Source organism: Eleutherodactylus coqui, chromosome 4 (genome assembly GCF_035609145.1).
Source record: "Eleutherodactylus coqui strain aEleCoq1 chromosome 4, aEleCoq1.hap1, whole genome shotgun sequence".
In the NCBI taxonomy this organism is placed as follows: Eukaryota; Metazoa; Chordata; class Amphibia; order Anura; family Eleutherodactylidae; genus Eleutherodactylus; species Eleutherodactylus coqui.
This window is the reverse complement of record NC_089840.1, coordinates 18958210-18971350: the sequence shown is the minus strand read 5'-3', so window position 1 is coordinate 18971350 and position 13141 is coordinate 18958210. Positions and strand designations below refer to the sequence as shown.

General features: G+C 50.3%; 1 protein-coding gene across 2 annotated transcripts in view; it reads left to right on the top strand.

The window, feature by feature from the left end:
- Positions 1-462: 462 nt before the first annotated feature.
- Positions 463-13141, top strand: part of CXADR (CXADR Ig-like cell adhesion molecule) — a 53969-nt gene continuing 41290 nt past the window's right edge. For both annotated transcript variants that reach the window (XM_066599109.1, XM_066599108.1), the window contains exon 1: positions 463-567. In XM_066599109.1, coding sequence (XP_066455206.1) covers positions 522-567 — 46 coding nt within the window. In that variant the 5' untranslated portion in view covers positions 463-521. The remainder of the gene's footprint in view (positions 568-13141) is intronic.

Sequence of the window (13141 nt, the reverse complement as noted above, 5' to 3'; positions counted from 1 at the left end):
TTGAGTTTAATAGGCAAGAATGGCTGCCAGGCAACCTTTCATAATTGATACATAACGCTGATGCGAATGGCGGCTCCGTGTTTCTTCACATTGGCGTTTTAGCTGCCGTATACAATTTTCCGATGCAAAGGTATCAGAAAAAATAATAATAGTTGTAACAATTAGGCAGAGTTAGGTAACTGTGAAATAGATGAAGAACTACAAGACCCAGCATTCCCTGCCAGTCTGTATGTGCCTTCTGCACCTGTGGCATGCCACCTGTTCTGGGAGCCCCACAGGTAGTGCTGCTCTTTGCCTCAGGGGATGCTGGGACTTGTAGTTCGGGGGGGGGGGGGCCAGGTAAGCACCGGAGTCACGTGACAGGCGCTGCCCGTTCTCCCGTCGCCCTGGGTTACGCGGGCGGGGAGTGTCCGGCCGGAAGTGACGTCAGCGTTCACCTGCTGCTGGCTGGGCAGAGCCGGGAGGCAGCAGCGCTGTGAGGAGGAGACGCAGCGGTCCTGTGTGGCTCACAGCTCGGCGGGATGGCGCGCTCACTGGTGCGGCTCGCGGTGCTCAGCCTCAGCTGCGGTAAGTACCTGCCGCCTCGGTGACTCCTGCTTGTTCTGTCTGGGACTTCTCCTTCATCCTGTAGCCGTGCGGTCCCCGCAGCGCCTCATGTGCGCCGCTACACGACCGCTGGTAAATATGGCGCAACCTCACAGCGGCTCGTAGTAAATGTGGCGCAGACTCCTTTTATTATAAAGTTTCAGGAACCAAAATCTTCAGTTTTTACCCCATAAATAGCCTGTACTTACAGCAGCTGTCAGTGTAGGGGGCAGTAAGTACGGTCCTCCATGCTGGGGGGCTTCTTGGTTTGGGGTCTTCTAGGTGGCCTCTTATGTAGAGCGATGGACAGAAGTTAGACCGTGCGGTGATGACTGTGATGGTTTGGCGCTGGGATGGAGCGCAGCTGCTACGTGGAGGGGGGGTTACGTGTCTAGGCAACATCTGCCGTGAAACGCACCTTTTTTATTTAATTTATTTTTTAGACAAAAGACTGAAAATGACTAATTTCCCGGATGTGTAGGAGTTTAAACGCCTTTTTCTTTTTTGCTTTGTGTGATCCGTTTCTTCACGACCTCCGCTCTACTTGTGATTTCTACGTGCGATAAAATTGCACATTTTTTCCAATAGTAACTATAAAAAATCTCATGTGCGTGCCGTGTGATGTGCGCCATTTTTATGATAAGACGCAGTTCTACCTTGCTGGAGATCGTCTGTGCCTTATCAACTAGAGGCAGGGGGGTCTGACAGATCCAGAGACTCCTGCCGGGATGATGGATCATCAGAACTCTAGCGGCTGGTCCCAGTCCTCCCTCTCCCTGATAGCGCTGGAGATCACCCCCCCCCCCCCTGCAGGTGCTCCTCTGTACAGACAACAGCCGAGATCAGAGGGCTCGCAGCGGGACTGCGGATGATGTCATCACCAGCGGGAGGGGGTCCTGTATTACTACACGGCTGTGCCAGCTGCAGGGGGGTGTGGATGTAGCAGAGCTGTATGTGTATTATCCTTGCTCTAGGTTTACTAGCGGCTGACTGTTAACCCCCTTTTCTACACCAAAGTTAGTGATGGTAGCCCCTCCACATTGTAGGACCCCCAGGAACGTGTATCTTTTTCTGTTGTCTAAACCTGCAGTGCCTTTTGTGGTCCCAAAAATACGGTGAATTAACCCATTACGTTCCCTCCAGATCGCACTTAAATGGAAATTGTGTGTAATCAAAACTACCCCTGCAGCGATCACATATAAGGTTGGGGGGGGGGGGGTGCGCCTTTGATGGTTAACCCTTTAGACAGTCACTTTTCAAACTTTGTGAACCAAAAGTCAATTTTTTTTTTGTATCCCCTCCAGAGGCATGAAGGGCTAAAACTGCCCCCTAGAGGTGCGCCCCTACCTGTAGAGGATGCATATATATGACCATGACTGATTCCCCCGCATGTGTACATGGCTTGGAAACTTGTTTTTTTTTGGCTTTGCACGGGTTCTTAAATCTCTCTTTTCTTCTGGGCCTCTTGGTTGTGCGTGAAAGACGGATCCCGCGTGCGTTATGCCAGGGCAGTCTTTTTTTTTCGCCCACACACCCATGGACTTGGACTTTGATGGCTTTTTGTCAGAAGAGCGGCCAAAAATAAGACTTTTTTTTTTTTCAAATACTTTTTTAATTTTTTTGTGGGCTGCAAATCACCTGTGTGAATCCAGTGTTAGGACGACGTTTCTCGGGGGTCTGTCTTGTGGACCTCCTGTGGGTGCGATGATCTTTATGGAAACCAGTGTATGCCCGGCTGCGCAGAGGCTCTTCTGTGGCTAACGGCGGGGTCCTGTATGGGGGGGGGTCTGTGTATCCTAATACTGCAGTTCATATTGAGGTCTCCGGCAGGGAACGGCATGGTGCCGTAAACCCACCTATAATGAGGTACAGTCCTGTCACGGCTGTATCCTGCACAAAGTGGTGATATTTGTCAGGTAACCCCCCCCCATGTAACCTGCTGGAGGGTCTCTGATAACTGTATTGTATGCAGTTCTGCCCTGAGGTGCTGTTTGTTTTCTTAGCTGAAAGTTGGTGCCCTCCTCCATGTGCTTTCTTCTTTTTCTCTCATCATGGGGGTGGGGGGTTACGTTGGGGGATGGGGATGGAGACCTGATCCAATTAGACAATAAGAGGGGTCTTAACAGGAGGTGTGGGGAGGGGGGCGGCTGGGCTGAGAAGCCTGCTGTCTGCTGCTTCACCTCGCTGAGACAATGTATCAATTATTTCCCTGCGTGTAACAAGGCTCTGTATAGATAGTGAGGTGCGACATGGGATGGCGGTACCAGAACCAACACCGTCCTATACATCCTCCTGGGGGAGCTCAGATGTGACCCGACCGGGGATGAGGGGGGCCCGGCTGGGTGGGCTTTATCATTACAGGGATCTTTCTCTCCACTTTTCCAGCAGCTTGTCTTTTTTTTTTTCCTCTTCTCCAGTTTAAAATTCATTAAAAGTATCAAATGTCAAAAAAGTCCGATCTTTAAATCCGCCCAGAGATGTGCGGCCGCTGGTGCCGCGCCTGGGGCGGCCGTGCAACTAACTGCATCTTTATAAAGTCATGGAGGGGACATCCAGAAGCCTGACAGGGCAGTGACCCTCGCTGCTGGGCTTTTACACGGTAGAGATAGTCGTTCAGGCGAGTGCAGGTGGAGCTGCCGGGGATCGATCCAGCCGCCTTCATCCACGGTAAACGGGAGTCGCTGGTAGGTTGTCCTGCTGTTGACATCGAGAAGCCGCTCGGCAGTCGTACCTTTTCAGGAAGCTAAAACGGACGGAACAACTAGTTACAACTGAGCGACTTCTTGCTGTTGGGCTGTGTTTACACGGGCCGGCGATCACCGCTCGTTTGGCGATGTACTCAGGAGACTATCGGCCCGTGTAAAGGTACCTTTAGACTAATACAGTGCGCATCAGGTAGTCAGAGAGGTGTCTGTCCAGGTCTAGAGGGTCACTTTAAGATGTGTCTAAAATGCGGCTGTTAATAACTACCCCTGTGAATCTGAAATCCTGCCTAAAAACCTCACTCCACTGAAAGCCCACCCCAGACGCTTTGGGGGAAATGGGGTGCAAAATATAACATTGATTTGGTGCAAAATAAGTGGTAAACTTGTCTAAACTGCGCCAAAGAAGGAGCGCGTTACACCAGAATGCTGGCCAGTAATAATGTGCCCGAAGGTGTTATTTCATTCAGAACTTCAAAGAAGATTTGGGGGAGGGAGCTGCAAGAGAAAATGGAGAGTTGGGGTCTGTGTGCCCCCTGCTAATATGGTACAATAACCCCGTAATGCGGCATGTTGGGCTCTGCTCACCTCTGCGTTGGGGATTCCATTTTTCTGCTCTTTTCATGAGAGCAGGGAAACAGAAGCCCCCCGCCAAACGGCTGTTTTATGACAGAACTGATTGGACCCAATAACTCTATAATGCGGTGAGTTTGGTTCCCGTCCGGCGTTTTACCAGAGAGGTTCTACATGCCGGACTTTTCTTTAGTGTTCTGGTTTTGCGGTGGATCAGAATGGATCCTCTGGTGCCAACATGAATGGACCCTAACTTTGTTTACAAGCATTGCAGACTCAGAGGAACAGTACAGACCCCCAGTTGTTTATAGGTGGGCCGTACCCCACATCTCATGGGCTGTTATCAGATCCGTGAATTCCTATGAACGCTCATTCGCCTGATGAAGAGGTCATGTGAAAGGATAAACGTAAGCCGATGAATGAGAGACTCTTGTTCTCCCCTGATTGTGGTGGTTAGGGGAGCCTAAAAATGCTCGCTGTTCAGCCGCACGTCTCCATGTAATGACTGCTGCACGGGGCGAACTACTGGCCAACTATCGTTCAGGAGCGCTGGTCATTGAGGTGAATGGAGGCGGAGAGCTGTGCGGATCGTTCCGACCATTCACGGTAAGCAGGAGTCGCTCAGTAATTTAGCGTCTTCTGTTTGCGCGGCCGTAGAGCCGATAATTAGATGAGGGCTTCCTGCTGGAAAAGGCTGTAATATAGCGGCATCACTGAGACTCGCAGCATCATCTGTTTTTTTGCTATGGAAGAGGGGGGGAAAGTTGCAACTCGGCTTGTTGACCATTGCAGTAAAAGTGCTCTGAATGTCTTCCCACAAGGAAGGGCGATTGTCTGGTGCAGAAGCGCCCATTAGTCCCAGCGATAGTCGCTCCTGTGATTTATACACACGGCCGATTATCCGCCAGAGACGAATATCACTTTAGTCTTGTAAATATTCCATTCAGTACCCCAGGAGAGCTGAGTAGCGCCCCCATGGGAGCTGCATCGGTAGATGCTTCCCCTTCTAACAAGTCGTCTATCCAAGGAGGAGCTGAGCAGTATTGATAGACAGCCGACTGCAGGCCTGCGAGTCCAGCAGGTTGTGTGATGCAAGTACTGTACATACGGTATATGTCGGTGTTTGTTGACCTGCGTCTCCTCCCAGCTGGCACAGTGAATTATTGATCCACTGCTGCTGTTTACCCTCCTCTACCCACCCCGCCCGCTCTGGTAAGTGCTCTTCAGGGTTTCTTGTTTCTCCATGGGACTCCTGTAGTCCCTGAACTTGTCACCGAGGAGCGATCTGTCATCAGCAAGAACACAGAATCCTTTATTTCATTAGCCTTGTTTTTTATTATTTTTTTCTCACCACGGACCTTTAACCCTTCATGTGCAACCTGAGGCTCTGCGGCTGCTCCAGAACTACAACTCCCATCGTGTCCTTACGGCAGAATTTGCATCAGTTGGAAAGTCGCCAGTTAGAGGTCGCTGCCGCCATAGACATTCAGATCAGCAAAAGCAATGTGGAGCAGGCTGGGGAGCCAGGTGGGCGGCTGTTCATGGGAACATAAGGGGGGATGCCACAGATTTTTGGTGTTATAAAGCTTGCACCATTTTGCACTTATACAAAAGTTGGGCGACTTTTTGAGCAGTTAGCCGCTCTACACCGCTTTCTCAAACGGGGACGTGGTCGTCAGACCATCTCATTTGTGTAACTTGTGCCAGAAACGAGTTAGACATCTACGCCAGCAGGAGGCCGGCATAGACATAGGCGCATTGTGCCCTGGGGGATATTATATTAAGGCGCTAGGAACACTGATCTTAAGTCGTCTCTGCTTTCCCCCTGCATAAGACCTGATATAGAAAACCATTCTGTATATCAGAAGAGCATAGTTTCTCCTTGTGGAGAGCGCCTAGTAGGCGTAGAGACATGTAGGTCATGCTGTGCAAGTGGGATATGGTACAGTGCCTGTGAAAGCGCCACCTATTGGATACTTTTACTATCACCCATGTGAAACTGGCTTCACTGTCAGGTTTTTTTTTCTGTCCAAGCAGTTAAACCCAGCTGTTGTTCCACTCACAGTGACTCTTCCCAGAATGCACTGGGAAAATATGCAAATTGCCATCCTGGAGCTCCAATCCCTGGACTAGCTCTATAAAATGCTTCGTTTCCACCTGCGTGTATAATCTGCCTGACGGTCCCAAAATACCTGTGACTCTGACCGAGGTTGCTGTGGGTTTCTTACCTGCAAAGTGCAAAAGTTGGCATCGACTACAACTTCTACACACTATTCAGCCGCTGTGGAGTCGGAAAGCCAAACTCCAACCCTATCATATATAACTCATGGGGCGGTGGGCATGCCCACCGCCTCATGCCACCTTCCTGTGGTCTGGGGAGGAGGAGCTTCACTACTGAGCATGTGCAGATGGTGCAGCGCAGACTCGTCTCCGCAAAAGGCCTTGAAGAAGCAGCATAAGGAAAGAAGTCTAAATGATTTTTTTTTTCTAACTTGCTTTTTCTGCATCTTCATTATCAATGTTTTTAGATGAGTATATATTTACAGAACACTTCAAAACTTTACGAAAATTCTATACAAGGAAACATGTAACACATTCCCCATTGAATGAAGAACTGGATTTAGAAAATATATATATTTTCTCTAACCGGAGTCTGTACGTTTCTACCAACTCCACGGCCCTGGATGAGATCTGTGCGCCCTTCACCATTGTGTTCTACCAGAGGGCCACTGCGGGGCTACACATCCATGAGCCGCCCCTCGTCCTCCGGGCTGACGTGACTGATATCGCTGTGTGCCGCACCAACATATATATGCCTGATCCTTTGTTCCCTTGGAGATAATCCGCGGCCACAAGTGTCCCTTGAAACGTTATGTGAAGTCTCCACGCCGGAATGTGTCTGTATTGTAGCGCTCGCTGGCCGTGCCGCCAACTTTTTTATCACCATCTCCAAAAATTGCAGACCATCAAATTGGGACACCGTGGTGAATACCAAAGATTATATGTGGTTTGTCTGTAATGCAGAATACCGATCACTACTGTCACCTGTTAAAGGGAATGCATTGCCTAAAGGTCCTTCTATCAGACAGTGAAACACCTCCCCCCCCCCCCCCTCCCAATTTTCTAATGTGCTTATTTTCTGATAGTCCTTTACAGACAATTAAAATAAACCCTACAATGTGGGCGGCCATCTTGCCTGAGCTGCACTTAACCCTTGTGGGGTACCGACTTCAAAGTGCAGGTTTCCAATGAACAAGGCTCTGACCGCATGAGGGTTAGAGGAGTTGTACCAAGACTACAAGTCATCCCCCTATACACAGGTAAAGGATAACTTGCTGGTCGGTGAGGGTCTCGCTCCTGAGACCACCACCAATCTCGAACAGGACTCCCATGTCCTCCATCCTCTTCCCTGCAGTGAGGAGGAGAATGAATGGAGTGCTGGTGCTTCATTCACTTTCAGTGGGACTGCGGAGGTAGGTATTGAGGTATTTCGGTCAGCGCCTTGAAATGGAGCGCTGACCACGCATACTTGGACAGCGCTTCATTCATTCTGATGTCACTAGGGTGGGAGAAGTTCCGTTCTTGTGACTCCTGGGGTCTGGGAAGTGGATAGGGGATAACTTGTAATCTTGGTACAACCACTTTAACAGCATTTAGTGATATGCTTTACAGCAGCTTCATGGGCATTCACACTGGGGAGGAGAGGCTCATTGACTTGTATGGGAGAGGGGTGTAGGCATGCTCTCTGACTTGTGCAGGGAGGGGGAGGAGGTGAGCTATGACCATTACCTATGGTGGATACTATGTTTCTATATCGGTATCATCGCTCAGTGTAATCCTGTCTGTGATGATGAAATGACGACTGATAAGTTCTCTAGAGATCAGGAAGTGTTAGGCTATTAAGCTTAGTGGTCAGGGTGCAGGGATGGGGAGGAGGTGAGCTGTGACATCACCTACTTTGAATGGTGGGTGTTATCTATATATAGGTATCACCTCAGTGTAATCCTGACTGTGATAAAGAGAGGACAGTTGAGAAGATCAGGAAGTGTTAGATTACTGGGTTTAGTGGTCAGTGGAAGAACTGCAGGATTTCAGGATTTGTTTTTTGGTTACAATCTATTTAAAGCTTTATATAAGTGACTTGTTCTGCACCGGTCTGTCTCTAGTGTAAAGTAAGGTTTTGGCACCCAGTTTGTTACGGTCAGTGGCTCGGGTATACGGGGCGCATCCAGCGGCAAAATGTTACGTGTGGCTGAAAACTGGTATTTCTTTACATTGTGTGTTCTGTTGTCCTGCTTCAGAATTAAAGGGAACCAGTCATTATATTACAGCCCCATAAACTACATTATGGGGCTCGAAAGGGTGGAGACTGAGGGGTTTTCATACTTGCGGGGTGCCCTGTCCTCGTGAAGTTGCAGCGTGAACACATCCGGACTCATTCCAGAGTTCTGTGCGCTCAGTCGAGCTCTGAAAACACCGCACAGGAACAAGGCACCCGGTGTCAGAAACACAGCGCCCCCCCCCCCCCCCCCACACACACACACACACACCTACCCACCATTAGTTCAATGGGTTTAAAAAAAAGTTTAATTCCATTCCTCTGCTCCGAAAATGGAACAGAGGCTGAAGGTGTACATGGGCCCTAATGCAGGTGTGAATGGGCCCTAACAGGCTAGTAGTGGCTTGGTGGTCTAAATCAATCTGACAGATTCCATTTTAAAACCAGATTGGAATATGTTTGGCCTTCAGACTGACGCCAGAAGTGATCCCGTAGTTCTGTGGTATCGTCCACGGTGTCCAGCGCCTCAGCCTTGATGCCAGGCGTCGGTGTGCCAGGCTGAAGAAACTTTAGTTGGGCGCTGAATGACCGCAGTCATGTCCATCTCAGCAAAAAACTGCTGGCCGGTCACAACGGCTATAAGGTAACAGCCTAAAAGTCCTTCTACACCAACTGCTGATGGCCATGACCGGCAATGAGTACGTCGGTCTGCGCTTGTTCCCTCCCTATACATTGGGAGATCTGCTCTGGGGGACGATGGTCCGCACACAGCGCTCGTTGATCTCTGTTTACACCACGATCGTCCGGCCTGATTGTCGGGCAACCATTCGTCGGAGTAGCCGGCCTTGATGATCAGCCCATATAAGGGGGACCTCTTGGAAGCTGTTGTCCGACCTCTGTTGTAGGATGTGTGGATTTTATGCTCCAAATCTCTCTTGGCCGCACAGATAAATCAGGTAAGGGCTCGTTTGTGTCAGTGCTTACTGCCGTTATAACTTTCCATTCTTCTGCTCTGTTGTAGTAGCAGATTAAGGCCACTCAAACATCCGTTTTTATTTTATCGAGATTCCCACGGCCTTTTGAGTGCCGAAGTAATCGCAGTAGAACGCTCCCATTGATATTAATGGGGCCTCACAGACATGCGTTCGTTCGTGGCGCTGGCTGAAAACTAAAGTAAAATCACAGCACCGCGATCGAATTCGCAGCGTTTTGCCAAGCGCCCGTGTGAGTGGCCTAAGGCCACCCTCGCACATGACGTTGGCAAAATGCCGCTACTTCACTTTCATTTTTGGCCGCAGGGGTGATGAGGTGCGCTAAAGCTGAAAAATAGAGCAGACAGCACTTGAAAACCGTGGCACTAGAAAGCGCCGTTCAGCGGTCGAGCGCATGTCTGCGAGGCTCCATTGAAGCCAATGGGAGCGTTGTACCGTGATTCAAAACGCCGTGGTAAAACCTCTGAGGGCGGCCTAAGGAAAATACTGTCTGCTCAGGATCTGGTGGACGACACAAAGTAACAGAGCAGAAGCTCTACTGCAGATGTGATGTGAGGGTCCTGCACAGTAGTGGCGGGCCGTTGGGCGCCCGCTGGTATTGTCTGCTACATGACGTTTCTATTGTGTAATAGTTTCGGTGTCGGCCGCGCTCCCCTCCACCCCCTACCCCTCCCTCTGCCGCCCTTTGTCCTCGCAGCTTATCTACCAGTGAGTGGGCATCTGTTGATTTTCAGTGTCCTGACAACCCGCCGCTCCGCTGATGTCAGCTGGAAGACGTCTTCCTATCTCCATATCCCGCTTTGATGATACCTGCCAAGAATTTGGACTAGAAGCTTCCAGCATCTTCAAATGCAAATGATCCTCCTCGCTGCCGCTGAATACCCTGGGGACAGCGAAACATCACACAACGAGGAGCCCTTCAACAATAGGGATCTACGGAGGCGCCTGTGGGCGGTCCGCCATAACACCCCTCCGAGACCTTTGTCCAACTGAAGCTGGCTGTGGATGGTGCTCAGATAGTGGAAAGTATCAGCGGTCCCTCAAGTTGTCACATTGGCAACTAAATGAAGGCGACGTTAGATGGAAGGGATAGAATTAAAAATGAAATCGCTCCATAAGAGCGCAAGTGACCGAGATAACCGTTCAGTCTAAACGCGAGCCAATAGCGGAACCACAGTGAGAACCGTCGCTGTTCATTCGTCCGTTTTGCGCAGGCGGACAATCGTTGGCCTATCGTTCGGTTTAAACAACGCTCAGTTGTTCGCTCATACAGGGACTGAACGGGCCAACGATGCATCTGCCAGCCTATACCGGCTGCGGTGACGTCACTCATTGAAACAATAGACTTGTCTAAAAGGACCCTAAGGCCGGCTTCACGGGCGAGAAAATTGCGCAAGATTTGTGCGTTGCAAGATGCTCATACGCATGTGAGATTTGTGCAATGTTTTCACAGCTGGCACTGCAGGGCGGTAAACAGATTGTGGCATGTTCTATCTTGCAGCGTGCTCTGGTATCGCAGCGCCAAGGGTTTTCAATGTGGCCAGCGGCGGCATCACGCCACATGCTGGCTGCACGCAATGCGATGTGAGGTCTCCCGTTGTAAACAATTGTGGGGGAGTCCGTCGCCATGGCTGTCAAGCGCACCAGGGGATCCCTTCTTCACCAAAATGATGCAAGGCTTTTTAGGCATGAACGCCTCGCATCCATGGGGAATTCACATGCGCGCTGAGCGTAATGTGGGGCTGTGATTCGCGGCCCCTTATTGCTCTCGCCGGTGTGAACTTTGCCTAAGGGTATTTTTACGCGGGATGACAGGCGCCCGAGAAATTGCTCAAAAGAGCGATGATCGGCAACTTGTGGGAGTTGCCTGGTTTTCAGCTCGCCTAAAAAGCAAGCTATTATCGGCCCGTGTGGACAGGCAGTTGTTCATCTGAGCGACTGCCTGTTCACTGTGAATGGAGGTGAGCCGCTGGAAGAGATCTCTGCGCACTTCAGTGAGCGATTGGTGGAAGTGGAGGAAGGATGGTCGCTGGGGCAGCTGTTGGGTATATACTGTAAGCATCCGATAGTCGCCCCGTGTACAAGTAGCGGTGTCTTTGGATTGGGCAACATTTTGTCAACTTCCATCACCGATGGCTTTTTATTCCCCGCGCAATTGTTTGTTTTCAAAGCATCATTAATTCCAGGAACCTGAAAATAAAATCAAGGGTTTCGGGACATAACTGAGATCAAACAGAGCAATAAACCTGACTAAAGTGACTGACTACAGAGGGGGCGAGGACGCTGCCTCAAGAGCTTGCAATCTACAAGGGAAGGAGACATGAGCGTTAAAGGTGCCCATACTGTAGGTTGTAGGCTTCCCTGGGTAGGTGGGTTTCAGATTTGTTTTGAAGGCGGAACAGCCATCATTTTGGGGGTAGTGATCTCTAGACTGTGACTGGGAAGATGGAACAAGGCCTCTGCGGTGCCACCTATTGGATGGCAGCGTTCCTGCAATTCACTACTTTTTAACAAGCTTTGTAACAATGACTGGAAATATAAGCAAAAGCCGGAGCCTTCCCCAGAAGGAAACAATCGCCCTGTACAGACAGACTGTATTGGGGATTTTGCCCCTCATTAGTGTGCAGTAGTTTCCAACATGGGGCAGGAAGGGTATGGCGTCTTAGGCCTCGTGCCCGCAGCCGGGTCAGATTCCACATGCAAAATCACACCCGGCGCCCTCAGAGGCCCTGCACTCGCCTGTCTGTATCTGTGGCGAGTTTCTCGCCCGGCAAAATTGACTGCGATAGAAGCCGTCCGCGCGATTTTCCGCACAGAATAGAACATGCTGCGATTCTCCCGTGAGTGGACAATCGCAATTGACTCCCGCTCGTGGGCCACAGCATGTCTATGGATGGACATTACTGCGGGATTCTGACCGCGTATTTCGCGGCGCAAATCTGTTCGTGGGCATTCGGCCCTAGAAGGTGTGAGGAAACCTATAAGGCCATGCATGCTCCTCTGGGAAATGTCAAATAGAAGATGGAGCAATGCCTCTACAGCGCCACCTATTGCAAGGCAGCATTCCTGCAAGTCAATGACAGACCTTTTAACAAGTCGTGTAAAATAACTTGAAATCTAACTCCAGACTGTGACACATGGGGGAGATCTTAGAAACTCTGAGGAGCAGAAGTCTTGCAAGGGCCGGAGGTTGTGTCCGGAGACTTGAGATTGTCAGAGGTGTACGGGCAAAGGGCAGCCAGCGGAGGGATTGAAAGATGGGAGAAATCCATTATCCAGACAGCAGGTATTAGTGTTGGATGGAAGGCCACGGTGAAGGATGTTGCAGTAGTCCTGGTGGGAGGTGATCAGGGCATATGTACTAGCGGGTTTGTTGACTCAAAGTTGAGAAGCGATTTGGTGTTGGGAGATGTATGTGAAGTGGTGAGGGCCTGGCTGTGCTGTTTGAAGGACAGGGTGAAATCAAAGGTGAGGCCAACGCAGCAGACTTGTGAGACTGGAGAAACCATAGAGCCCTTGGCTGTGATGGGCCTGATGGGGCTGCTGAGTGCGATGCAGCGGAGATGATGAGTCTAACTTGCTCAATGTTGAGTTTTAGAAAGCAGGAGATAGAAGGGTGTGAACATTTGGCCCTTGTATACGGGCCGACCAGTCGGGTGCAGGCAGGTCATCCCATCATTGGTCCGTGTAAAAGCACAGCAGTGACTAATCTGTCCAGTTTTCTGCACGTGATGGAATGATAGAGAAGCGGACCAATTCTCGTTCGTCGTCCGGTCGGGGCACGCTGGATGCGGAATCTGAACAATTAATCTGCCCGTGTAAGAGGGCCCTGAGTGCCCATCAGACGGAGCAAACAAAACTAGCTTGTCTGCAGGAAGTTTCCGGCTGTGTTTGCTACCTGGCTGCTGGCGTTTGGCCAGCTTGGCATTAGTGTTGGCAAGACTGCAGGCTGTTTATGGCTGATCTGTGTACTTTCACCCGCTTCTCACAAGTTGTCCGACACACAAATG